The 27,876-nt window shown below is 45.7% G+C and overlaps 1 protein-coding gene across 3 annotated transcripts in view; it reads left to right on the top strand.

Moving 5' to 3' along the window:
* ARHGAP27 (Rho GTPase activating protein 27) overlaps positions 1-27,876 on the top strand; it is a 258,259-nt gene that overhangs the window by 185,233 nt on the left and 45,150 nt on the right. For all 3 annotated transcript variants that reach the window (XM_030220824.1, XM_030220826.1, XM_030220825.1), the window contains 5 exons: positions 1,096-1,163; positions 7,734-7,824; positions 8,978-9,082; positions 11,828-11,926; positions 23,681-23,789. In XM_030220824.1, the coding sequence (XP_030076684.1) occupies positions 1,096-1,163; positions 7,734-7,824; positions 8,978-9,082; positions 11,828-11,926; positions 23,681-23,789 (472 nt within the window). The remainder of the gene's footprint in view (positions 1-1,095; positions 1,164-7,733; positions 7,825-8,977; positions 9,083-11,827; positions 11,927-23,680; positions 23,790-27,876) is intronic.

The following is a 27,876-nucleotide window of genomic DNA, read 5'->3' as shown; positions in this document are numbered from 1 at the left end:
ATGGGACTGGGAGGGGTGGGGAGCAGAGGGAAGATGGATGGGACTGGGAGGGGTGGGGAGCAGAGGGATGGACCAGGAGATGGATGGGATTGGGACAGGTCAGGCACAGCAGAGGGAAGGAGCAGAAGATGGATGGGACGGAGGGATGGTGAGCAGAGGGAAGGAACAGAAGATGGATGGGACTGGGAGGGGTGGGGAGCAGAGGGAAGGAGCAAGAGATGGATGGGACTGGGAGGGTGGGGAGCAGAGGGAAGGAGCAAGAGATGAATGGGACTGGGAGGGTGGGGAGCAGAGGGAAGGAGCAAGAGATGGATGGGACTGGGAGGGTGGGGAGCAGAGGGAAGGAGCAAGAGATGGATGGGACTGGGAGGGTGGGGAGCAGAGGGAAGGAGCAAGAGATGAATGGGACTGGGAGGGTGGGGAGCAGAGGGAAGGAGCAAGAGATGAATGGTACTGGGAGGGTGGGGAGCAGAGGGAAGGAGCAAGAGATGGATGGGACTGGGAGGGTGGGGAGCAGAGGGGAGCCTACTGGAAAGAAGACACTGTATAAAACAGAAGACACTGGGACCAAAGCGAATAGAAAAACTAAATGATCAGACAACAAAGGTAGATAAAAGTATTTTATTCAGAATTTATTAATTGAAATATGTCAGCTTTTTGAAATGTGCATCTGTGATATTTTGCCTGTAAATTTCAATTCCTTCCTCCATATTAGCATATTCATTTGCATATGTATATATGCAAATGAATATGCTAATATGCTCCGCCCATCCTTTGCCCCCCCCCCCCCCCCCCCCCAAATGAAACAGTCAAACTACGCCTATGGTTGCAGCCCCTTGAGCCTTCCTCATAAACTACCCTGGGCTTTTCATCCATTTGTGCTCTGTTTCCTCCTCCCCAGCCACTTTTCACCCCTTGCTGTAAATCATCTATAAATGTGTTAGAAGCAGTTCAAATATGTTTTAATCTGTCATATCCACAAGTCTCAGGGTGTGGCACAACCATAAAATAATCATGTGTAACAGGCCTACATTAAAAGAACAGTAAAATACAGTAGCAAGATGAAAAAAGCAACTTTTCTCCTCCTTGTTTCAGGCTAAAAACCTACTGAAGGCTGGAATCCTTCACAAGACGAAAGTCGCTGAGAATGGGAAAAAACTCCGGTAAGAGCAAGTCTTATGTTTTGCAAGGTGTGGCACTGTGTACAATGGGATTGGCCCTCCTTCCTGTCACTTTGCAGGCCAAACGCCAGCTAAAGCAATGAAATCTATACTCCTATCACCATGCCACACATGGAGGGAGTTTTAGCACAAGGTACCTGGGCCAAGGGTGGTGAACCTCTTTGAGAGCATATGCTCAGTGGTGATTAGTTTTCTAAAATATTCCCTAGTGTGCCTTGGTAATTTTGAGCAGAGATTATCATCCATGAAATGAAGAAACAGCACTGTATGACATTTGCCAACAACATTTTTTTTTTGCGTGCTAGCCTGGACACTCACCATCCCTGTTTTTAATCACGAGCTCAACCCTTGAGGTTCCATTGCTGGTATAAGCTCTATCTTATTTTGGCGTATAAATCATAGCAGCTCTCATTCATACTCATCGTTTGAAGACGAATATTACAAGTGGATATATTTGTTGAACACAAAAGACTCCTGATGCAGGCCTCATAGGCCGAAACACAGCTGTGTCGAGTCTTGTTCATCCTTCAATAAACAGTTTTTTTATCTGGAGTGTCGTCCAATTTGTGAGTCACCTTCGCTGTTTCGTCTGACGCTAGGTTGACAAGGCACATATATTAATATGGCAATGCGTGCTTTGTAAGGGAGACGCTCCTTGATACAGCGCTTTGTGAAACATGATTGTGTGTCTGATATGAGGTCCATTACCCGAGGAAAGCTGATTCCCGGTATCAGATCCAGGATTGATGAGGTCTCAGTTACCCCACAAATTCCATGGTGGTGGACTCCGCCTTCAAAAGAGCCAAGAGTACTAGATTCCATCAATAGCTCTGCTGTTTAGTTATTGTTATTGTGGTTAGCGTTATCTCAGTTTTCTTCTGTAACATCCATTACGTTTTATAATTCACGTAAGCCACATTGTGCCTGCATTTGTGGGAAAATGTGGGATAGAAATGAATGTTAAATAAATAGAGACTATGCCTTGGTGCCCCCAGGCAGAGAAGCTAGGACCTTAGATTCTTTTGGGAGGAAGATGTATCAGGCCACTATGCTCGCTGCCCGAATCCAGTCTTACCAGCTGTTCATGAGCGTTCACTTGCAAAACTCGGTGAAGCTTGGTTGATGCCCTCCCTCCGGAGATGCTGCATATCTCTGACCTGGATCATTTAGTCCAGCAGCGGATGGCGGATGTACCTTGCCGGGGGCGGATGTACCTTGCCGGGGAGACAAACTTTTTGGTGAAAAAGTATAGGATCTTGTTGACCAGATCAAGAAGCATAATGATGCTATGGATTCTCTCTCCCGCCGGGCGCCTTCTGCTACAACCTCCTCATCTAGGAGGTTTTTTGGGGGGAAGAGGAGTGCTCCCTATTCCTATGCTAGGCATAGGTACATTCCGGCTTCTCCACAGCCTAGTCAGGCTCAGCCCCAGCGCGCTCGTTCTCGTCAACAGCATGCGCCTAAGGCCCCTGCTGCTCCCCTGCAAAAGCAAGGAACAGGCTTTTGGCTGGCTCCAGCTCAGCATAGCCACTGTAAAAGTGTCCATACTGGGTGACTTGCCGGTTGGGGGGGAGGTTAATGTTTTTTCACCAAAGGTGGCCTCTTATAACCTCCGACCGATGGGTTCTTCAAATAGTCCGGTTAGGATACACCCTCAATCTGTAATCTAGACCTCCAAATTGCCCACCAGGAGCTCATTCTTACAGCTCCCAGCACAAGCAGGTATTTGCAGAGGGACTCTCCACCCTTCTAAAGGCCCATGCGATTGAACCCGTTCCACCAGGGGAAGAAGGGCTGGGATTCTATTCAAGGTACTTGCTTGTGCAAAAGAAAAGAGGGGGGATGCGTCCCATCCTAGACATAAGGGCCCTGAACAAATTCCTAGTCCGAGAAAAGTTCAGGATGGTTTCCCTGGGCACCCTTCTTCCCATGATTCAGGAGAATGATTGGCTATTCTCTCTGGACTTAAAGGATGCGTACACACACCTCGATACTTGCAGCTCACAGGAAGTATCTTTGATTTCGGCTCGGAACACAGCACTTTTAGTACCATGTACTACCCTTTGGCCTGGCGTCTGCGCCTAGAGTGTTTACAAAGTGTCTAGCAGTAGTCACAGCGTTGCTACACAGACTGTGCATATCCAGCAGATAGCCAAGACCTGTCGCTTCTTTCTCTGTAGCATCAGCAAAATTCGCCCTTTCCTCTCTGAGCACACCACCCAAACTCTCATCCACTCTCTCATTACCTATCGCCTTGACTACTGCAGCCTACTCCTCACTGGCCTCCCACTTAGCCATCTATCCCCCCCTTCAATCCGTTCAGAACTCTGCTGCACGTCTTATCTTCCGTCTGGACCGATATGCCCATATCACCCCTCTCCTCAAGTCACTTCACTGGCTTCCGATCAGGTACCGCATACAGTTCAAGCTTCTCCTACTTACTTACAAATGCACTCAATCTGCAGCCCCTCATTACCTCTCTACCCTCATCTCCCCTTACGTTCCTACCCGAAACTTCCGCTCACAGGTCAAATCCCTCCTCTCAGTACCCTTCTCCACCACCGCCAACTCCAGGCTCCGCCCTTTCTGCCTCGCCTCACCCTATGCTTGGAATAAACTCCCTGAGCCCATACGCCAAGCCCCCTCCCTGCCCATCTTCAAATCTTTACTCAAAGCCCACCTCTTCAGTGTCGCCTTCGGCACATAACCATTATACCTCTAGTCAGGAAATCTAGACTGCCCCAACTTGATATTTCATCCTTTAGATTGTAAGCTCCTTTGAGCAGGGACTGTCCTTCTTTGTTAATCTGTACAGCGCTGCGTAACCCTAGTAGTGCTTTAGAAATGTTAAGTAGTAGTAGTAGTAATATGTTTCCTCATCTCGACGATTGGCTGGTGAAGAGCACCTTGGAAGAATGTGCTCTGGAGTCCATGCGAATTACTATTCAGGTGCCAGAGCTACTAGGGTTCGTAATAAATTACTCCAAGTCCCATCTCACTCCTGTTCAAAGACTGGAATTTATTGGAGTACTGCTGGACACAAAGACAGCTCGGACTTATCTTCCTGACCCAAGGGCAGACAACCTCCTGTCCCTGGTGTCCACAGTTTGAGCATCTCAGCAGATCACAGCTCAGCAGATGTTGAGACTTCAGGGCCACATGGCCTCTACAGTTCATGTAACTCCCATGGCACGTCTACATATGAGATCAGCTCAATGGACCTTAACTTCCCAGTAGTATCAAGCTGCGGGGGATCTGGAGGATGCCATCCAACAATTCGGTCCAATTTGACCATGGGACGACCATTCCAAATTTTCTGTCACAAAAAGTGCTGACGATGGATGCATCCCTCCTAGGATGGGGAGCTCATGTAGATGGGCTTCACACTCAAGGAACTTGGTTCTTCCGTGAAACAGGTCTTCAGATTAACCTCCTGGAATTAAAAGCGATCTGGAACACTCTAAAGGCTTTCAGAGATCGGCTGTCCAACCAAACCATCTTGATTCAAACAGACAATCAGGGTTTCGATGTATTACACCAACAACCAAAGTTTCAGCGTGCTTGTCTGACATTGCTGTCTGGATGTCTCAATGCCACCTGAAATTAAAAATGACCAAAACCGAGCTTCTCATTTTTCCCCCCAAACCCACCTCCCCACTCCCCCCGTTTTCTGTTGATGGCTCTCTCATTCTCCCTGTCTCCTCAGCTCGAAACCTTGGGGTCATCTTTGACTCTTCTCTCTCCTTCTCTGCTCATATCCAGCAGATTGCCAAGACCTGTCGTTTCTTTCTTTACAACATCCGTAAAATCCGCCCCTTTCTTTCCGAGCACTCTACCAAAACCCTCATCCACAACCTTGTCACCTCTCGTTTAGACTACTGCAATCTACTTCTTGCTGGCCTCCCACTTAGTCACCTCTCCCCTCTCCAATCGGTTCAAAACTCTGCTGCCTGTCTCGTCTTCCGCCAGGGTCGCTTTACTCATACTACCCCTCTCCTCAAGTCACTTCACTGGCTCCCTATCCGTTTTCGCATCCTGTTCAAACTTCTTCTACTAACCTATAAATGTACTCACTCTGCTGCTCCCCAGTATCTCTCCACACTCGTCCTTCCCTACACCCCTTCCCGTGCACTCCGCTCCATGGATAAATCCTTCTTATCTGTTCCCTTCTCCACTACTGTCAACTCCAGACTTCACGCCTTCTGTCTCGCTGCACCCTACGCCTGGAATAAACTTCCTGAGCCAATACGTCTTGCCCCATCCTTGGCCACCTTTAAATCTAGACTGAAAGCCCACCTCTTTAACATTGCTTTTGACTCGTAACCACTTGTAACCACTCTTCTCCACCTACCCTCCTCTCCTCCTTCCTGTACACATTAATTGATTTGATTTGCTTACTTTATTTTTTGTCTATTAGATTGTAAGCTCTCTGAGCATGGACTGTCTTTCTTCTATGTTTGTGCAGCGCTGCGTACGCCTTGTAGCGCTATAGAAATGCTAAATAGTAGTAGTAGGGCACCGGATTTCGCCCTCTGTGTCAGGAAGCTGTTCAGATGTGGGTTTAGACACGCTGTCAGGGCATGTTTCTCCAAACCACTTATCTGACAGGTGTAAACAACAGTCTGGCTGACAGGCTGAGCAGGGTAATGCAACCTCACGAGTGGTCACTGAACATGAGCATAGCCCGCAAGATCTTCTGAGCGTGGGGTGCACCCTCAGTGGATCTTTTTGCCACTCAGATCAATCACAAGGTCCCTCAGTTCTGTTCGATGCTTCAGATCCACGACAGACTAGCATCAGATGCCTTTCTCCTACATTGGGGAACAGGCCTTCTGTATGCGTATCCTCCCATACCTCTAGTAGGGAAGATTTTGCTGAAACTCAAGCAAGACCATGGAACCATGATCCTGTCCGCGTCAGATTTGGTTCCCTCTTCTTCTGGAGTTGTCCTCCGAGGAACCGTGGAGATTGGAGTGTTTTCCAACACTCATCACTCAGAACGAGGGGTCACTTCTACATCCCAGCCTCCAGTCTCTGGCTCTCATGGCCTGGATGTTGAGACCTTAGAATTCGCCTCCTTGGGTCTTTCAGAGAGTGTCTCCTGAGTCTTGCTTGCTTCCAGGAAAGATTCCACGAAGAGGTGTTATTCTTTCAAATGGAGGAGGTTTGCCATCTGGTGTGACAGCAAGGCCCTAGGTCCTCTCTCTTGTCCTACACAGACCCTGCTTGAATACCTTTTACACTCGTCAGAGTCTGGTCTCAAGACCAACTCTGTAAGAGTTTACCTCAGTGCAATTAGTGCTTACCCTCATCGGTGTGTAGAGGGTAAGCCTATCATCGGAAAACTCACAATCTCCAATTGGCTAGCAGATTGCATATCCTTCACTTATGCCCAAGCTGGGCTGACTCTGGAGAATCATGTCACAGCTCATAATGTTAGAGCCATGGCTACGTCAGTGGCTCACTTAAAATCAGCCTCCATTGAAGAGATTTGCAAGGCTGCAACATGGTCATCCGTCCACATATTCACATCTCACTACTGCCTTCAGCAGGATACCTGACGCGACAGTCGGTTTGGGCAGTCAGTGCTGCAGAATCTGTTTGGGGTTTAGAATCCAACTCCACCTCATAAGTACATAAGTACATAAGTAGTGCCATACTGGGAAAGACCAAAGGTCCATCTAGCCCAGCATCCTGTCACCGACAGTGGCCAATCCAGGTCAAGGGCACCTGGCACGCTCCCCAAACGTAAAAACATTCCAGACAAGTTATACCTAAAAATGCGGCCCGGTTTATTCTGTTCCAGGCTGCACTCTCAGCTAGCTGTTTTTAGTTTCAGGTTAACTTATGTTATGTCCTCACCATTGCAAGGCCCAATTGACCAATGTTCATTGTTTTGAGTGAGCCTGGATGGTAGGGATACCCCACATGTGAGAATAAGCAGCCTGCTTGTTCTTGGAGAAAGCGAAGATACTTACCTGTAGCAGATATTTTCCGAGGACAGCAGGCTGAATATTCTCACAGTCCCTCCCACCTCCCCTTTGGAGTTGTTATTGTTATGCTGATTCCCGGGCCGATGCGGACGTTGACCCACATGTGAGAATAATCAGCCTGCTGTCCTCGGAGAATACCTGCTACAGGTAAGTATCTTCACTTTTACAATGCAAAAGGAATGGGTAGCAACAAGCTTCGATTACCTGCATTAATGAACCAAGTTAGGCACTTTTTTTTAGTGCTGCCTTAAATTTGGTTTAATTCATTTCACTATTCAATTCAGAAGGTCGCTTATTCCAAAGCAAAGGAGTGAGCTTCTGAGAGAGGCACAGCTCAGCTAAGAGAGCATAGTTTCCTGGCTGGTGGTGGGTTTTCATCGGACATTCTGCCCCCACTGGAACTTCCACCTGCATTGGCCCTGGCCTGTCAAATTACTGTCATACACACACAGATATCTTGAAATCCACACGCTCATAGATACGTGGTCCTGCTGGTCTGCAATTTGTGTGGTCCTGGTGACCCCATCCTAATAATCATTTTCTCTGTTTCTCATACCAGCAGGAAGAACTGGAGCTCATCTTGGACTGTTCTTGAAGGTGGAATTCTGACGTTCTTTAAAGATTCCAAAAACTTGTCTTCCAACTCTCTGGTAAGTCTTGTTATCATCTGAGTAAAACCAGACCTTAGCTGACCTTAGACTGCTGCTCGGCAGCACCTTGGTATTGGATCAGTGTTGTGTTTTGTAACAGATGGGCTCATTTCTCAGCATTGCATAGGAGAGTTGCTGTGCTGTTAGTCATCAAATTGTTGTGCTGGGCCCATAGAGGATCCTCTGTTCAGTTCTGAGATAAGCTGAAGATTCTGTGGAAACAGTGCCGACAGCACCTGAGGGACAGTTATTGATGATTAGACTTAAGAGGGCATAATTGGAGGATTCTGGAAGGAATATTTCCTGGCCTTAGAGCTGACTAGGAATAGTAGGAGGGGGGGGGTCTAGTTATGAATGAAGGCTCATAGTAGCAAAATCCCAGACTAGTTTTGGTTGAGCGGGAGGGAAAAGGAGACAGGAAGAACCATGGTGTCATAAAGAAAAAAGTAATAAAAATATCCTAACACATCCAGAGTATGAAAAGAGCATGAACAGCTGAAGAGAGACATTAGGAGAAGAACTAGCAGCATCCTGAGACATCCAGAATCAAAATACAGCACAATCAGTTGTTACCAACCCCTCTGTCTCACTCTTGTACTGCATTGGTAGAAGGAGTTGTGTCATAGGGAATCTCTGAATCCTGGGGACCCCAAGGCTCTATATGTTGTTAGTTATAGTGATTGGACCCAATGTTCAGCCAGCGATGCTGAACGTTTTGCTGTCGCTAGCATAATGTCCAGGCCGTGTCTGGGCTTCAGCATTGAATTTCCAGGTTTGCAGTTCCAGCTAACGCATAATCGGTTAAGTGCAATATTCATCACTTAACTGGCTATGAATTACCCCATAAAGATAGGACTGACTTTTATGTAACCTCACCAGTTAAGTGCTGAATATTGGCACTTACATTAACTCCGCCCCCTGAACACCCCCAAAATAGCTACTTACTAACTGGTTAAATGCCCCTGAAAATGAGCAGTTAGCCTTGAACAGGAGCCATTTCTGGGTGGTTAAATCGCTTTGAATATTGCCCTTATTGTTCTGTGGAACTTGTGAACCATGAGTCAGCCACAGAACCCTCATTCTCTGAGCTTTGTGACTTACAAGTGTCCAGAGCGAGCTGCTGCATGATCTCATATCCTCTCCCTTTTTCCAGAAACCAGCTTCCGCATTAAGCACCCCAGAGTACACAGTGGACCTGCGTGGAGCAACTCTCAGCTGGGCAGCCAAGGACAAGTCTAGTAAGAAGAACGTCTTAGAGGTGAGATGCGCCCTGGTGCCCTCCCTTACGCCCAGAGAATGGCAGGTGTTGCTGGATCAGATGCCGCCATGGAGGAGTGTGGATGTCCCAAAAAAATCCATCTCACAGCCATTTTCGATAAGGAAAGGTTTGGGGTTTCCTGTTTGAAAATAAATGAGAACGTCCAAAATAAAACATCCAAATTATGAATATCAAAAAAAACAGGGACAAGGATGTCTGTCTGGCAGCATTTGTACAAAAATGGCCGCACAGTCGTCCCTGCTGAGCAGGATGGCAGCCTAGTGGTCAGTACAATGGACTTAATCCAGGGCACCAAGGAAAGTCTGTATTCTACTGCAACTCTTATTTTAAACTAGTAAATAAGGCCCGTTTCTGACACGAAACGGGCGCTAGCAAGGTTTTCCTCGGAGTGTGTATGTTTGAGAGAGTGTGTGTGAGAGTGAATGTGTGAGTGTGTTTGTGACAGAGAGTGAGTGAGTCTGGGTGTGAGTGTGTCTGTGAGAGAGAGAGAGTGTGTGTGTTTGAATGAGAGTGTGTGCAAGTGCGTATGTGAGACACAGTGAGTGTGAGAGAGAGTGTGTGTATCACACAGATACACTGTGTGTGTGAGACAGAGAGAGTGTGAGAGAGTATGTGTGCGATAAACAGACTCTCTGTGAGACCAAGAGTGTGTGAGAGTGACTGTGTGACACATAGAGAGTGAATGTGAGACATAGTGTGAGAGACTGTGTGAGAGAGAGAAAGACACTGACTGTGAGAGAGTGTGTGTGTGTGACAGAGATACCTCACCCCTCCCTCTGTGGTCTCAGGACCCCCTCCCCCTCTGGTATGAGGACCCCCGCCCCCCTCTCTCAGGTCTCAGGACCCCCTCCCCTCTGGTCTCAGGACCCCCTGCCTCTTCCCCCCCTCTGCGTGGTTGGCAGCACCGTGCGAGTGTGTGTGTGTGACAGAGAGAGAGTGAAACTGGGTGCAACTGTGTCTGTGAGAGAGAGAGTGTGTGTGATTGTCCTCTCTCCCCTGCCCCCCCTCCAGCCACCCAGCTATTCTCCTGTCTCCCCTACCCCCTTTCCAGCCACCCAGTGATTCTCTTGTATCCCCGGCCCCCCCTCGAGCCATCCAGCGATTCTCCTCTCTCCCCTGCCCACCCTCCAGCCACCCAGCAATTCTCCTCTCTCCCTTGCCCCCCCCTCCAGCCACCCAGTGATTGTCCTGTCCCCTTCCCCCCATCTCCAGCCACCCAGCGATTATCCTGTGTCCCCTGATTAGCTCCGTCGAAGCGGCGGCGTTATTGAAAGCCCTGGCCGTCTCTAGCCTGCTCGCCTCCAGCCTTCGAGTTCGTTCCCTCAGTCCTGCCTTCTGATTACCCACCCTCGACGTCATCACGTTTTGACGCGAGGGTGGGGCAGAGAGAGATGTGACAGACTTACAAATGTTACGAACCCTTCACTGAAGCCACGGAGTCAGCTTCAGAACGTTGGAGGTGAGTTTGTTCCCTCAGTCCTGCCTTCTGATTACCCGCCCTCGACGTCATCACGTTTTCACGCGAGGTCAGGGCCCGGCCTCGACGTCATCACGTTTTGACGTGAGGGCGGGGCAGAGAGAGATGTGACAGACTTACGAATGTTACGAACCCTTTACTGAAGCCACAGAGTCAGCTTCAGAACGTTGGAGGTGCTTTTTATTATAGTAGATGGTGAGGTCTTCAGAGACATCACCTCAATAGACCTTGGGCTTGTGGGTGTCTTTAATATTTAGGTACCATAGGTATATCTCTGCTTCTGGAGGTCTCACAATTTAAAGGTAAAAAAGAGAGTTGAAGTGGAATTTAAACCTGGGTCCTCTGGTTTACAGTCCATTGCACTGACCACTACAAATTGCAGGCTACCCTTCAGACCTGCTTATTGCTGTGTTCAGAATGCTCATAATACCTGATGTTATCAGGGATCCCAGTTTCCCTTTCCAGTATCACTTTCAAGGATGAAAGTGATACTGGAAAACCACTGGGGAATTCATGAGGGGTCATGCCTTAATCCCTCCAGTGGTCAGCTACTCAATCAGGGAACCTTTTTATACCCTTGACGTGATTGAAACAGGTCTATGTTAGGACACCCTTCTTTTTTGACTTGGACATTTGTTCCCATTCGATTATCGCTGTTGGGCATCCCACCCTAACAGGGGCAGACTGACTGTGATCTGGGCCCATCAGCCGCTGCCTGCGCCCCCCTCCCGCACACTACAGACCTCCTGAGCCTCAGTGGTCTCTCCCTGGTCCTACCTTGAAAGGCCCTGGTGGACTAGTATCTTCTGGGGGGCAGGAAAGAACACCACTCTTTCCTGCCCATGGCTGTTACTCTGCCTGTTGCAGCCGTGTTTTCAAAATGGCTGCCAAGACTTCCTGCAGTAGTCTCTCAGGTCTCGGCAGCCATTTTTATAACACGGCAGTGCCAAGCAGAGGTAGCAGTAGCAGGCAGCAAAGAGTGGGGTTCTTTCCTGCCCCCACAGAGGCCAGTAGACCAGCAGGGCCCTTCAAGATAGGACCAGGGCAGGCCCACTGAGGCTGGGGGGGCTGTAGTGTGCGGGGGGGGGGGGGGGGGGAGAGAGTTTATGCAGCAGTGATCTTAATAGAGGAGGATGATCTTGTCCTCCCCTGGGAGCTGCCTGAATCAGGGACACTCTTATTTTAATAAAGAAATGCATCCTCTTCTCTCTCTCTCTCTCTCTCTCTCTCTCTCTCTCTCTCTCCAGCTGAAAACTCGTAGTGGTTCTGAGTATCTGATCCAGCACGATTCAGAGGTCATCACAGGAGACTGGCAGCAGGTCATCTCCGAGAGCATCCAGAGACTGGTACTTGTCAACCACAGAGACAACTGGGGGCTGGTGGTGGCACTGGAGAGTGTCCCATAGACAGCGGCCACATGTACTAAAGGGCTTTACCCATTTCAAGGGTAATTTGATAAAAACACTCCTAAGGGCAAAAAGGTGCTTATTTGCAGTCTATTGTCTAAAGACACAGAGAGGGGCATAATCGAACGAAAACGTCTATCTCCATGGGCGTTTATCTCCAAGAACGGGTCCGTGAAGGGGCGGACCGAACTGTATTTTCGAAAAAAAATAGACGTCCATGTTTTATTCGACAATTTGTGAGCTGGGCGTTTTTGCTTTTCAGCGATAATGGAAAATGAAAGCGCCCAGCTCAAAAACGAATAAATCCAAGGCATTTGTTCGTGGGAGGGGCCAGGAGTCGTAGTGCACTGGTCCCCCTCACATGCCAGGACACCAACCGGGCACCCTAGGGGGCACTTTTACAAAAACAAAAAAAAAGGTAAAAGAGCTCCCAGGTGCATAGCACCCTTCCCTTGTGTGTTGAGCCCCCCAAATCCCCCTCAAAACCCACTGCCCACAAGTCTACACCATTACTATAGCCCTAAGGGGTGAAGGGGGCCACCTACATGTGGGTACAGTGGGTTTGGGGGGGTTGGACGACTAAGCATTAAGCAGCACAATTGTAACAGGTGGGGGGGGATGGGCCTGGGTCCACCTGCCTGAAGTCCACTGCACCCCCTAACAACTGCTCCAGGGACCTGCATACTGCTGCCAGGGAGGTGGGTATGACATTTGAGGGTGAAAATAAAAAGTTGTGAAACATCATTTTTTGTGGTGGGAGGGGGTTAGTGACCACTGGGGGAGTCAGGGGAGGTCATCCCCGATTCCCTCTGGTGGTAATCTGGTCATTTAGGGCACTTTTTGGGGCCTTATTCGTGAAAAAACAAGGTCCAGGAAAAGTGCCCTAAATTCTAGCTACAAACGCATACTTTTTTTCCATTATCGGCGAAAGGCGCCCATCTCTGTTTGGGTGATAACCATGCCCCAGTCCCGCCTTCACCACGCCTCCGACACGCCCCCGTCAACTTTGTACGCTTCCGCGATGGAGTGCAGTTGAAAACGTCCAAGTTCGGCTTTTGATTATACCGTGTTATTCGTTTTTGTGAGATAAACGTCCATCTCCCGATTTAGGTCGGAACTTGGGCGTTTTTCTCGTTTGATTATAAGCAGGAGAGGCACCTATGTGGTAATGGTAATGTGCTTGTTGTCCTCCAACTCCTAAATGTAGGTTCAAAGTGAATAACACAAGTATCAACTATTACACAATGCTGAAAATTCTTGTCCAAAGCCTGTAGAAATAGGGGCCAAGATTCAGATGATGGGAAGTAGGCCCAGCTAACTCCCGCAGTTGGCACAACTCTGAAATTTAGTGTCGGGCTTGAATTTCCAGGGGGTTTTTTTGGCCACTGTGAACATAGCCGGTTAAGATGATATTCATTGGCTGACCGGCTAAGTTATTGTGGTCAAAGATAGATCTGCTATTTATGAAACTGTAAACCACTTATGTTTAAGCAGTATATAAATACATGAATGAATGGATCCCTGCCCAGAAGCAGGTGTAAGTACTACCACATTAACCACTGGATTGTATATATTTTGCTGCCGAAATTTGCACGTGGATCTTTGATCTACACCCAAACTAACTGGGTAATGAGCCAATTCATTGCAATTAATTAATGCTAACAATCACTTACTGCAGTTAATTGGCAAAAATTGAAATTTGCAGGCGCATCTCTCTGCACCTAAATCCCCAAGCGTGCAACTCAAAAGGGGGGTGGTCAGGAGCCAGGAGAGTGGCAGGGTTGTTCTAAAGGTTGTGTGTGGGGGTCATAGAATATCCCGATTTCCGCGCCAAAATGCCCTGAGTTGGGCCCCGGCATTTACATCAGGTTTCAGCTGACGTAAGTACTGGGCCTAACTTTTGGCATGGAAATGGGCTCTGTGCTATATCTCGGCACCATTTATAAAATGGTTTACCAAATTACCTTTTCTGTGCCTATGGGAACAATGTATAGTGTATTTAGCGCATTGTGCTCACTGTGCCTATAGGGGGCACTTTTCAAAAGGCTTCTCAGTGGATAAATGGATGTTTCGTTCTGGAGAATTCCTCTTTATTTTATTTATTAGGTTTTATTTACCGCCTTTTTGAAGGAATTCACTCAAGGCAGTGTACAGTAAGATCAAACATGAGCAATAGGCAATTAGAGCAGTAAAAATATTCGAACAACAATACAAAGTATGGCATGGTATACTACTTGCAATGACAACACAATATGTACTAGAACATTATATTTATATAATATTTCGTAACCTAATACAATCAATGGTACTAAGCCATGCAGACTACTGCAACGTAATCTACGCGGGATGCAAAGAACAACTCACAAAGAAACTCCAGACCGCTCAAAACACAGCAGCCTGGCTGATATTTGGTAAATCACGATTCGAAAGTGCCAAACCCCTCCGAGAAAAACTGCACTGGCTTCCAATCAAAGAACGTATTACCTTCAAAATCTGCACCCTGGTCACAAAATTATCTACGGCCAAGTCCCAGGCTACATGACAGATCTCATAGACCTACCAATCAGAAACATAACCAGATCAACTCGAACATACCTAAACCCCCACTACCCAAACTGCAAAGGACTTAAATTCAAAGCAACCTATGCATCCAGCTTCTCTTACATAAGCACACAACTATGGAACGCATTGCCTAAAGCTGTGAAAACAACCTATGACCACCTAAACTTCAGGAAATCATTAAAAACCTACCTATTCAAAAAGGCATACCCCACTGACCCAACATAAATACTTACACTCTGCAACACAGCAAAACCAAAGCTCATAATGGACACTATATATAACCTTCCCTCTCCTCGATCCTCATTGTACCTGAAACACTTGAATCTTTACTCGACCATAATATCTCCTTGTATTTGTTTCTCTACCGGACTTGGCGAATGCCTTATTCGACCACAATATCTCCTTGTATTTGTTTCTCTACCGGACTTGGCGAATGCCTTATTCGACCACAATATCACCTTGTATTTGTTTCTCTACCGGACTTGGCGAATGCCTTATTCGACCACAATATCTCCTTGTATTTGTTTCTCTACCGGACTTGGCGAATGCCTTATTCGACCACAATATCACCTTGTATTTGTTTCTCTACCGGACTTGGCGAATGCCTTTACGGTACTATGTAAGCCACATTGAGCCTGCAAATAGGTGGGAAAATGTGGGATACAAATGTAACAAATAATTGGTAGTGAAGGGTAAGGCAAAGTTGTAACATCTTTGAAAGTGGTCCCCTTCTTTGTGTGTGTGGGGGGGGGGGGGGGGGGGGGGGGGGGGGAGTGGCAACACCAGGGCTGACTGGAAAACCTAAGCGTAGGGGCTTCCATTTGAAGTCCCTGTGCTTGTTTTCCACTGCCTTATCCTGCATACTTTCAGCTGCCATATAAGTGGTGTAGACACACCCTGTGGTGAACATTGAAGGAAAAGTCCACAGGTCCTGGTACCTGATGCCTGCAAGCATATTTTTGGAGGAATTTCCTTTTAAAAATCTTCCTAGCTGCTGGTACCACAGGGAGCCATTTCCCTACATACTTTGCAGGAGCAGGTGCAATGCAGGCTGGGAAAATAAGGAGCAAATGGACAAAAGGATTTCAAAATGGAATCCGTGTGCGTGCGCTTCCCCACATTCTGCGCTCCCACCACCGCATATTTTTCAGTCAGGGAAAACTGCACATGCTTCTCACTAAAGGCCTAGTGCAGTTTTTAAAGGGTTGTTTTTCCATGAGTAAAGGCCCATTTAACGGTGTTTTAGACACAGAAATAGGCCTTTTATATAACTGGGTGGCCAAAATATGTAAAGGGGAGCAGGTTACACACATTGATATACTACCTTTCTCTGGTAAAAGAAAGCGGTTTACATTTATTATATGCAAGTGTTTTCTGTATCTCTAGAGGGCTCCCAATCTGTTTTTGTATGGAGGGTTAAGTGACTTGCTCAGAGTCACAAAGAGCCACTTCGATGTGCCTAATTATCTGGAATGAGTATCAAAATTAATGAGAGCAGGGTTGGAAGGGGGAAGGGGATGCATTTAAACAGATAACTAATCTCATGGTTATAAATTAACCCCTCAGCTTTATATCAGATGAAGAAGAACAAATTCTCAAAACAGAAGTACATGCAGAGTTTTCTCTTGAAAAGTTGCTAAAGCCTACATGGGAAAAAAACATGTGTTTCTAGCACATTTGCACAGTTGTATCATTACTCCCCTAATGGTTTTAAGGGGCTTGAAGAGGCTACAGGTTACTATGCATGCAGTCATGCTCCTTGACAGTCAGCTGCATGGGGAGGAGTAGAAAAAAACTGGCCAGTTGAGTACTGAATATTGGACTTAACCAGTCAAGTGCTGACTCCGCCTCCGAGACACCCCCGCTAAGCTAATCGCCTTTACCACATTCTCTGGCAACGAATTCCAGAGTTTAATTACGTGTTGAGTGAAGAAACATTTTCTCCGATTCGTTTTAAATTTACTACATTGTAGCTTCATCGCATGCCCCCTTCTCCTAGTATTTTTGGAAAGCGTAAACAGACACTTCACATCTACTCTTTCCACTCCACTCATTATTTTATAAACCTCTATCATATCTCCACTCAGCCGCCTTTTCTCCAAGCTGAAGAGCCCTAGCCACTTTAGCCTTTCCTGATAGGGAAGTCGTCCCATCCCCTTTATCATTTTCGTCGCCCTTCTCTGTACCTTTTCTAATTCCACTATTTCTTTTTTAAGATACGGCGACCAGAATTGAACACAATATTCGAGGTGCAGTCTCACCATGGTGCAATACAAAGACATTATATCATCCTCATTTTTGTTAGCTTTCTTAGCCGCAGCAGCACACTGAGCGGAAGGTTTCAACGTATCATCAATGACACCTAGATTCCTTTCTTGGTCTGTGACTCCTAACGTGGAACCTTGTATAACGTAGCTATAATTCGGGTTCATCTTTCCCACATGCATCACTTTGCACTTGCTCACATTAAAGGTCATCTGCCATTTAGATGCCCAGTCTGCCAGTTTCTTAAGGTTCTCTTGTAATTTTTCACAATCCTCCCGCGATTTAACGACTTTGAATAACTTTGTGTCATCAGCAAATTTAATTACCTCACTAGTTACTCCCATCTCTAGGTCATTTATAAATATGTTAAAAAGCAGTGGTCCCAGCACAGACCCCTGAGGAACCCCACTAACTACCCTTCTCCATTGAGAATACTGACCATTTAACCCTACTCCCTGTTTTCTTTTAACCAGTTTTAAATCCACAATAGAACACTACCTCCTATCCCATGACTCTCCAATTTCCTCCGGAGTCTTTCATGAGGTACTTTGTCAAACGCCTTCTGAAAATCCAGATACACAATATCAAGCTTTATCCACATGTTTGTTCACCCCTTCAAGAAAATGTAGTAGATTGGTGAGGCAAGATTTCCCTTCACTAAATCCATGTTGACTTTGTCTCATTAATCCGTGCTTTTGAATATGGTCTGTAATTTTGTTCTTTATAATAGTCTCTACCATTTTGCCCGGCACCGACGTCAGACTCACCGGTCTATAATTTCCCGGATCTCCTCTGGAATCTTTTAAAAAAATCGGCGTTACATTGGCCACCCTCCAGTCTTCCGGTACCACGCTCGATTTTAAGGGTAAATTATATATTACTAACAATAACTCTGCAAGTTAATTTTTCAGTTCTGTCAGTACTCTGGGATGAATACCATCCGGTCCAGGAGATTTGTTACTCTTCAGTTTGTAGAACTGCCCCATTGCATCCTCCAGGTTTATAGAGAATTCATTAAGTTTCTCCGACTCGTCAGCTTCAAATACCATTTCTGGCACCGGTATCCCACCCAAATCTTCCTCGGTGAAGACCGAAGCAAAGAATTCATTTAATCTCTCTGCAACAGCTTTGTCTTCCCTGATTGCCCCTTTTACTCCTCGGTCATCTAGCGGTCCAACCGATTCTTTTGCTGGCTTCCTGCTTTTAATATACCTATGTGTTTTCGCCTCCAACACAATCTTTTTTTCGAAGTCCCTCTTAGCCTTCCTGATCAGCGCTTTGCATTTGACTTGACATTTCTTATGCCGTTTCTTATTATTTTCAGTCGGTTCCTTCTTCCATTTTCTGAAGGATTTTCTTTTAGCTCTAATAGCTTCCTTCACCTCACATTTTAACCATGCCGGCTGTCATTTGGTCTTCCACCCTCCTTTTTTAATATGCGGAATATATTTGGCCTTGGCTTCCAGGATGGTGTTTTTTAACAGCATCCACACCAGATGTAAATTTTGACCCTTGCAGCCACTCCTCTAAGTGTTTTTTTCACTGTTCTTCTCATTTTATCATAGTCTCCTTTTTTAAAGTTAAATGCTAACGTATTTGATTTCCTATGTATACTTACTTCAAAGCTAATATCAAATCCGATCATATTATGATCACGGTTATCAAGCGGCCCCAGTACCATAACGTCCCTCACCAGATCATGTGCTCCACTAAGGACTAGGTCTAGAATTTTTCCTTCTCTCGTCAGCTCCTGTACCATCTGCTCCATAAAGCAGTCCTTGATTTCATCTAGGAATTTTACCTCCCTAGCATGACCCAATGTTATATTTACCCAGTCAATATCGTGGTAATTAAAATCACCCATTATTATTGTGTTGCCTAGTTTGCGTCCCTAATTTCCCTTTTTTTAAATTTAATTTTATTTTTTTAAATCTTTATTTGTAATTTCAAATTTACATTTACATAACATAAATGAGGGAAATTAAATGAAAAAGCTACAATGAATAGAATTTAAACCAATACTGGATATTAATGTATTAAATTTGTCCACAAAAATAGGCAAGATACAAAGAAATTATAATAAGATAGGTAATACATGAAAATAATCTGAAAGGGAGTATGTTAAATGTCCGCTAGCGATTTCCAGCATTTAAACTGTGGGTGTATCCCGTCTGGGAGCATCTCCTTGTTCATGGGCTAGAATAAATTCTTGCATTTTCCTTGGTTCAAAGAAAACATAGTTGACATCATTTAGGGAAATTAAGCATCTGCAGGACAATTTTAAAAGAAAAGTCCCACCAAGAGCAAGAGTTCTAGCTTTTAAATCCATAAACTCACGTCTCCTCTTTTGAGTTTCCTTGTTCAAATCAGGAAATATATGTATTTTGGAACCAAGAAACTCCGCCGAAATATGTCTAAAGTATAAACACAAAATGTTATTTTTATCAGTTTCAAAAGCAAAAGTTGCTATGAGAGTTGTTCACTCTGTGATTACTTCAAGAGAAGATTCTAGAAATTCCGTTAAATTTAATTGTTCCTTCTGCTGAGGGTCTGAAGATGTTAAAGATTGAGTTATGGAGTAGGCTTTTACTATTGGTGGCAAAGCTTCCTTCGGAATGGCCAATACTTCTCAGTGTGCTGCTGCGGCTAGGAAAGCGAATAGAATGTTGGGTGTTATTAGGAAGGGTATGGAGTCCAGGTGTGCGGATGTTATAATGCCGTTGTATCGCTCCATGGTGCGACCGCACCTGGAGTATTGTGTTCAGTACTGGTCTCCGTATCTCAAAAAAGATATAGTAGAATTGGAAAAGGTACAGCGAAGGGCGACGAAAATGATAGTGGGGATGGGACGACTTTCCTATGAAGAGAGGCTGAGAAGGCTAGGGCTTTTCAGCTTGGAGAAGAGACGGCTGAGGGGAGATATGATAGAAGTGTATAAAATAATGAGTGGAATGGATCGGGTGGATGTGAAGCGACTGTTCACGCTATCCAAAAATACTAGGACTAGAGGGCATGAGTTGAAGCTACAGTGTGGTAAATTTAAAACGAATCGGAGAAAATTTTTCTTCACCCAACGTGTAATTAGACTCTGGAATTCGTTGCCGGAGAACGTGGTACGGGCGGTTAGCTTGACGGAGTTTAAAAAGGGGTTAGATAGATTCCTAAAGGACAAGTCCATAGACCGCTATTAAATGGACTTGGAAAAATTCCGCATTTTTAGGTATAACTTGTCTGGAATGTTTTTACGTTTGGGGAGCGTGCCAGGTGCCCTTGACCTGGATTGGCCACTGTCGGTGACAGGATGCTGGGCTAGATGGACCTTTGGTCTTTCCCAGTATGGCACTACTTATGTACTTATGAAATATTTCTTCAACATTTCCATTGGAGGAATCAAAGGTGATTTAGGAAATTGGAGGAATCTCAAGTTATTCTTCCTAGACTGATTGTCTAAATAGTCAATCTTTTTTTTCATGATATTTCTATCTTGAATAAGTGTTCCTAGTATTTTTATAAAGCGTAAACAGACACTTCACATCTACTCTTTCCACTCCACTCATTATTTTATAAACCTCTATCATATCTCCCCTCAGCCGCCTTTTCTCCAAGCTGAAGAGCCCTAGCCACTTTAGCCTTTCCTGATAGGGAAGTCGTCCCATCCCCTTTATCATTTTCGTCGCCCTTCTCTGTACCTTTTCTAATTCCACTATTTCTTTTTTGAGATACGGCGACCAGAATTGAACACAATATTCGAGGTGCAGTCTCACCATGGTGCAATACTACTACTACTACTACTATTTAGCATTTCTATAGCGCTACAAGGCGTACGCAGCGCTGCACAAACATAGAAGAAAGACAGTCCCTGCTCAAAGAGCTTACAATCTAATAGACAAAAAATAAAGTAATCAAATCAATTAATGTGTACAGGAAGGAGGAGAGGAGGGTAGGTGGAGGTGAGTGGTTACAAGTGGTAAGACATTATATCATCCTTGTTGTAGCATGACGTTTAGGTGGGATGTGAGGTCTGCTATGAAGCGGTCAGGGGCGGATTTAAGTAGATGGCTGGGGCAGGTATCCAGTTTGCAGTGGGTGTTGGCGAACCTATGAGTCACTTGAGTAACTGATTCAGTGGTGAGGAGAGTAAATGTTGACCAGATACGATCAGCTGGGTATCCACCAGGGGTTAGATCCAGGTCATTGAAGTTTTCGATGTCGGTGTTGTGCTGAGGAAGTGTGTTGCATAATTTTATTATTTTATCATTAAAGTAATTAGCAAGTTTGTCTGCAGAGGGGATGTTTGTGTTGGTTGTGGTGATTGGAGTGGTGTCTAGTAACTTATTTACGAGTTGAAATAGTTTCTTCAGGTCTTTGTAATCTGGTCCTATGTTAGTTTTGTAGTAGGACCTTTTGGTTTGTCTTATTGCATATTTGTATTTTCTCTGTATTTGTTTCCATGCATTGAGTGTATGTTCATCTTTTATTTTTTTTCCATGCTCGTTCAAGTTTCCTGGATTGTGTTTTGAGTTTTTTTAGTTCATCATTGAACCATGGAATCGAGTTTTGTCTTCTTGATATTCTTGTCTTTAAGGGTGCTATTTCATTTAGTACGCTTCTACATCTATCATCTCAATGAGTGAGATAGTATATGGAATCTGTTTGTGCTGCCCATCTGTTGTCATATATCTGTTGCCAGAATACTTTTGGGTCTATTTGCCCTCTCATACTGTAGGTTGCATGTTCTAGTGCACAGTTTAATCCCTTCTTCCGCCAGTTTAGGGATAAGTTCAGTTTGTAGTGGTCGGTCCAAGGTGTTGTCTGTTATGAATGGGTTATGATCTGTGGACAGTTTGTCCAGTGTGTGTCCTTTGATGTGGGTAGCTTGCATGTGAGGCCATTTGAGATCCCAGGAATGTAGGAAGTCCTTACATTCACGTGCGTTGGTGGACTTAGGGTCTTCTAGGTGAAGGTTTATGTCACCAAGTATTAGTGTATTGGAATTGTTTACACAAATATTTGAGATGAAGTCCGTGAAGATAGGCTGGCTTTCATTCCAGTTACTGGGCGGTCTGTAAAACAGGACGCAGTTCAGATGATCAATCAGGTGTTTGTTATGGATTCTGATTGAGGCAATTTCAAGTTGGGGAGTTATGGATTCGGCAATGATTTTGGTGGTGAATTGGGATCGGTAGATTAGTGCTATGCCTCCACCTCTCTTGTCCATTCTGGTACAGTGAGTGATTTTGTATCCTGGAGGGCATAGTTCAAGGATTATGGGGTTCTTTTGATCGTGGATCCATGTTTCATTGACAAAGGTAAAGATCAAGGTTTTCTGACATGATCCAGTCTGATATTGTTGTTATTTTGTTAACTGCAGACCTAGCTTTAATGTAGCCCACTTGGATGTTTTGGTATGGGGCTGCTAAGCTTGATGATGTATGGATTTTTGTTAGTTGTCGTTCCTTGGATGGGGTGTGCTTGTTGTGATCTTTCTTTCCGTTTTGTTGGTATTGACTGTATTTAGGTATTCTTCCTTTGATTTGGTGGTTGTCAGTTTGGTGAGGTGTGGAGTGTCTGATCAGTCTTTGGTGATTTTGTAGGATGGGTATGATATTATTTTCTGCAAGTGAGATGGATATTGTTAGGTGGGTCAGTGAAAGGGAGTAGATTGCTAGGAGTATTTTTAACTGTATTCATTTTGGTGTCAGTTTGGAGATGGATAGGTTACTCAACAGTCAGATGCTCGGGAATGACGTCATGGGCGCAGAGACTCTGTAGCTCTGGGCACCGTACTGCTGGTTGGAGGCAGAGAGGTTCTGGTGGAAAGGGCGTTGAGCTGCTGGTTGGGGATAGAGTTGTGGGCTGGTCCACCAGCTCTCCACTTTCTCCGTCCCTTCGGTCTGTAGCTCTGGGCATCGTACTGCTGGTTGGAGGCAGAGAGGTTCCATTGGAAAGGGCGTTGTGCTGCTGGTTAGGGATATAATTGTGGGCTGGTCCACCAGCTCCCCGCTTTCTCCGTCCCTTTGGTCGCGTGAACAGCGCTTCTGTTATTCTTTGGCCTCGGGCGGGCGTGGGGCGTGGGTGGGCGTCTGGCGTGCGCATCATGGAGCAGCACTGGCTGCCCGCGAAGCGCCTGTTCAGCCGCCACTCTCTCCGGTCTTTCCGGCCCTTCGGCCGTGTATGGAGCGTTCCTCGTTCTCCTCTTCACCATTCTTCTCTCCTCCTTGTAGTCTCGGGCGGGCGTCCAGCCAACACCTCTTTCAGGGGTCAGCTGAGGCTGGTCCAGCTTACAGCAGCGTCCCGCTCGGCAGGTTAGGGTTGTGGCTCTGGCAGAGGGGAGGCCGCGGCTGACACTCGGCGGCAGCATGCAACTCGGCCAGATGTCCGCGAGGGGGATCCAGCCTTGACAGCGCTCGGTAGCGCTCAGCGGCACTTCTTCACCTCTTTGAGGTGAGGCTATCAGTTCGGTCCAGGGAGGTCAGCAGTCCGTTTCTGGCCAATTTCAGCATTAAATCTAAGCTGCCAAATACCAGACCATTCCTCTAGCTTCACTAACTCTTTCCTCATGTTATCTTCACCACTATTGCAGATTTTGGTATCATCCATAAAGAGGCAAACCTTACCAGACTGCCCCTTCCAGCAATATTGGAATGTGGCTTTATATAATAACTAAGTATTATAACAGCTACGCCAGACTTTAAATAAACCTCAGTAAAGAGGGTCAATGCTCTTCATCTAGGCTAATGTACATCAGTTAGTGGACCACTGGAACTATCTGTGCTCATTATGCACTGTTAATGATATTGTATCCCTTTTGTGCCCTTCACAGACCAGTACTTGCATCATTTTGTCATATTCTGAATGTCTTTTCAGTCCACAGATGATATTCTTGAAGAAGAAGAGGAAAATCTTCAGGAGTTTGGCTCCACTGAGAGATTAAGTGGTGGCAAAGAACGAGAGGAGAAGGAGAAGAAGACATCAGGTAGGACCATCTGTTCCCAGAGCTTTCTGGCTTCTGTTTCTAAGCTATTGAGACAGACAACAAAACAGCATCAGCGATCCAAGGAAGGACAAACACAGCAAGAGTTTATCCAAATATCAGCTTTAATGGAAACAGGACCTGACCGAGTTTCGGAAAAACCTTTGTCAGGGGACACATAGGTTTCTGTAGGTCTGATTGGGTGACTATTGACTTTTGGAATTGGACTGTTGGCTGTACTTTTGATATTGGACCTCATTTTTCTTTTAAACACAGGTATTGCAGTGCTGCATATGTCTAGCAGCGCTATAGAAATGATAAGTAGTAGTAGAATCTGTGAATGTATTGTGGAAACCTATGTGACCCCTCACGAAGGTTTTTCCGAAACTCGGCCAGGTTGGATCCTGTTTCCATTAAAGTTGGCGTTTGGGTAATCTCTGTTGCATACAAATTTCTTCAAAAATACAAACACCCCAAGTAATTATAGAGTAAATACAATGAGAATCATATCAAACAGGAAGGAACAAAGCCTCAGAAAACTGGCCATGCACTAAATGAATTGTGCTTTCTCAGACACAGGCTGAAAAACCTTCCAAACTAAGTGCACAAAATAGAATAGTAAAACCTTATAAATCTTAATGTGAACTTATCTTATTAAGTAAGCTTCCAGTTTCAAAACAATCCAATCAGAAACCTTCATTCAGAAACTTCTGACAATGGCTGGCATTTTGTTAAACTGCATCAGGAAATATTTTCAAAAAGTGCAGCTCTGCCCCTAAGCCAGTGACCCACCAAAACTGAACCAGTGGTGGCAGGGGCATAGCCACGGGTGGGCCCAGGCCCGCCCGCCCACATCGCTTGCAGAAATTCATTGTCCTCCCTGCCAGCGCTGCATTCTTTTCTTCGATCGTCGCCGGCAGCGCTGCCATTCACACAGGCAGCTCCGCCCCCTTTGCCGCGTCCATCTGGTCCTACGTACACAGGAAGTGCATCAGAGTGGGCCGGATGGACGCGGCAGAAGGGAGCGAAGCTGCCTGTGTGAATGGCAGCACTGCCGGCGACGATCGAAGAAAAAAATGCAGGGACCGAAGCTGCCTTCTCTCTTCTGCTGCGCCGGTTCAAAGGGTTGCTGCCAGTGTGTAAGAATCACTGCTGCTGGCTGAGTCTGAGCTGAAATCTTTCCCTCTGCCATGTCTTCCCCCCAACTATGATGTAATTTCCTGGGAGGAACGCGCAGCAGAGGGAAGGCTTCTGGGTCATTAGCAGCAGTGCGGCAATTCTCTCTTACATGCTGCCATCAACCCTTTGAAACGTGCTGCGGTGCCGTGATGCTCCTGATGCTGCATCGAGGGGGGGAGGGGGTTGGAGAGAAGATAAAATTATTGGGCTGCTTGGGCATGGGAGGGGAGGGGAGGGAAAGAAAAGAGATGCTACACAGTGGGTGTAGAAGTGAGGGAAATTGTTAGGGAGGGGAGGGAGAGATGCAGGGGGGTGTAGGAGAGGGAGACATGCATGGGAGAGTAGAAGAAAGGGGATCATTATTGGGATATGGGGGGAGAGAGAGGGATAATTGCTGGATGTAGGGTAGGGTGGGGAGGGAAGGAGGGGTGAATGACAAAAGAAGGAGAAATGTTGGGCCTGGGAGGGAGGGGAGGAAAAGGTACTGCACAGGGGAGAGAGGGATGAAGGAGAAATGTTACATGGTGGTGGAAGAGATGCTGCAAGGGGGGAAACAGATGTTAGACGTGGGATGCAAGGGTGAGAGAGAAGAGGAAAAGAGGGAACAATGTTGAACATGAGGGCGGAGGAGGGGGAAGAAGGAGGGAGATGTAGGATCCAGGGGTAGAAGACAGTGAGGGAGAAATGCTGGAATGTGGGTGGGATGGAAGAGGGGGAGAAATGCTGGCCCCTGGGGGAAGGGGCAAGAGGAAAGAGAGAAAGGACAGGAAGATGCTAGGAGGGGATAGAGGGTGGAGAGAGGAGAAAGAGGGAGCAGATGCTGGGCTAGAAGGGTTGGAAGGAGGCAGACACTGGGATGGTGGAACCATGTGGAAGGCCAAGGGGGTGGTAAGGAAATGAACGAGAGGATGATAGTGATTACAGGGAGTAGATTGAAGATGGAAGGCTGGAGAAGGAGTGAGATGAGGGATAGGAGAGCTAGTGGGTGAAAGAAGGAGATGGAAATCAGATAGGAATCTGAAAAGTAAAAAGGAAAAGGATTAGAAGATGAAATTTGAGTGGACAGAGAGCAGGAAAGAAAGAAAAAAGATAGGAAAGAGCTAAAATGAAACAAACATCAATATGTCAGTGTAGTGAGGGAATGGAATGAGAGTGGAGAAAAGACAAATGAATAGCAGCTGCTTGAAGGAGAATTAAGAGAAAGACAGGAAAGTGGAAAAGAGAAACTTGAACCAACATAATGGAAAAATAAAATGACCAGACAACAAAGGTAGGAAAGACATTTTATTTTGAATTTATTAACTGAAATTTGTTAGCTTGAGAAATGTGCACAGCGGATATCATTTTATTGTGTTCAGTAGAAAAAAAGAAATATATTTCTGATTTTATTTCTCCACTGTAACATGTTATACAATTAGGGACTCAATAGAGCTGCTGGAGCACTCGTATTATCAATCACTAAATAGCTCCAGTCTTATTGAATACAAAATATCTTTATTAAACACGTGTGCTTCAAAACCTGCTCACGTGTGTTTAAAACCTTTATTCACAAACAATGTTCTCTTATATCTTTCATACTCATTCACACCTTATAGTACCTGCATAGAAAATCTATAACAAGGAGGATTTATATATACATGACTTTCTTGAATATCATTACACACTGTGTCAGAGTTCATAATTTCTTGTCTCTCAAAGAGACTTCACAGAAACATGCCAAGGTTTCCACTGTAACATGCCAAGGTTCCGAGTTCAATTTTTGTCTACATATTTTGATTTCTAATTTGTAATCCCTTGTTCTGTATTTGGTGAGAGTCTGGGCCCTAGCATGTCTAACAGTAGTCCCGACCCTTGCTGTAGCTGGTGGGGATCCCCAACCTACATCAGCTGAGGACCTCCTCTAAAAGCAGCTAAAACTCCCTTCTACTAAGCTTGGCAGATGGCGGCAACATCCTTGAGCCACCGATAACTAAGCATGCATGGGGTGCCAGCGTCGGTCACTCAAGGCATTGTTGCTATTGCTGCCTGCCAAGCTTGGTAAAAGGGATTTGTGGCTGTCTTCGAAGGAAGTTTTCAGCTGACAGGGCTTGGGGATCTTTATGAGCTAAAGTATATTTTGAATTGGGAGGTGTCAGGGGAGATGTGGAGAGTGCGGGGAGGAAGGGGGCAGAGACGGAGAGAAAATTTTGTGCCCACCCACTTTGGGCTTAGGCCCACCCAAAATTGGTCGTCTGGCTACGCCACTGAGTGGTGGTCAATGTTTTTATAAACCCTGATCATCGCTGGCTAATTTAGACCCAGCTATTCAGTGTCGGGCTATATCCAGGCACCAGCTTAGTGGTGGTAACCAAAATTTATGCAGATATGTGACCCTCTCTGGGGAAAAATTGACTGCAGTTGAGAATGGCTTATTTTTCATGTCACGAGTCCTTAAGCAGTCTGTAAAAATTACATGTTTGAGTTTCTGGGGGTTTTAAAAATTTTTTTACATAAAAGGACAGGATTTGGACTGTTGTTTGCTCTAACAGAATTCATTAAGGGGAACTTTTACTAAAGATTATCTCGAGTTACCTGTAGCAGGGCCTATTTTATTCCTATGGGCCATGCTGCAGATAACTTGAGCTAAGACCCCCTAAAACCTCATTTTTTGTTTCTGGTTGCTTTAGTCACCTTTTCCCAAAGATGGTCACACTTGACCAATATTCAGTGTTGTATCCACATAGCTGACCAGACAAAAATAGGGCTGTCATGTATGTGGTCCTACTCAGAACCACCCGCAGGAGGTTTTGAAAACTGCAGGTTGTGACTTTTTGAGCGCTTTTTCATGCCACGGCTGCATGTTGGGGTCTTTTGCTGCAGATTGGGCATGAAGCTCTCCTATTGCTCCTTATTGGACTAATAGGAGGCTAAG

Source organism: Microcaecilia unicolor, chromosome 12 (assembly GCF_901765095.1).
Source record: "Microcaecilia unicolor chromosome 12, aMicUni1.1, whole genome shotgun sequence".
Taxonomy (NCBI): Eukaryota; Metazoa; Chordata; class Amphibia; order Gymnophiona; family Siphonopidae; genus Microcaecilia; species Microcaecilia unicolor.
Note: the sequence above shows the minus strand (reverse complement) of the source record. Positions and strands in the feature narration are given on the sequence as shown.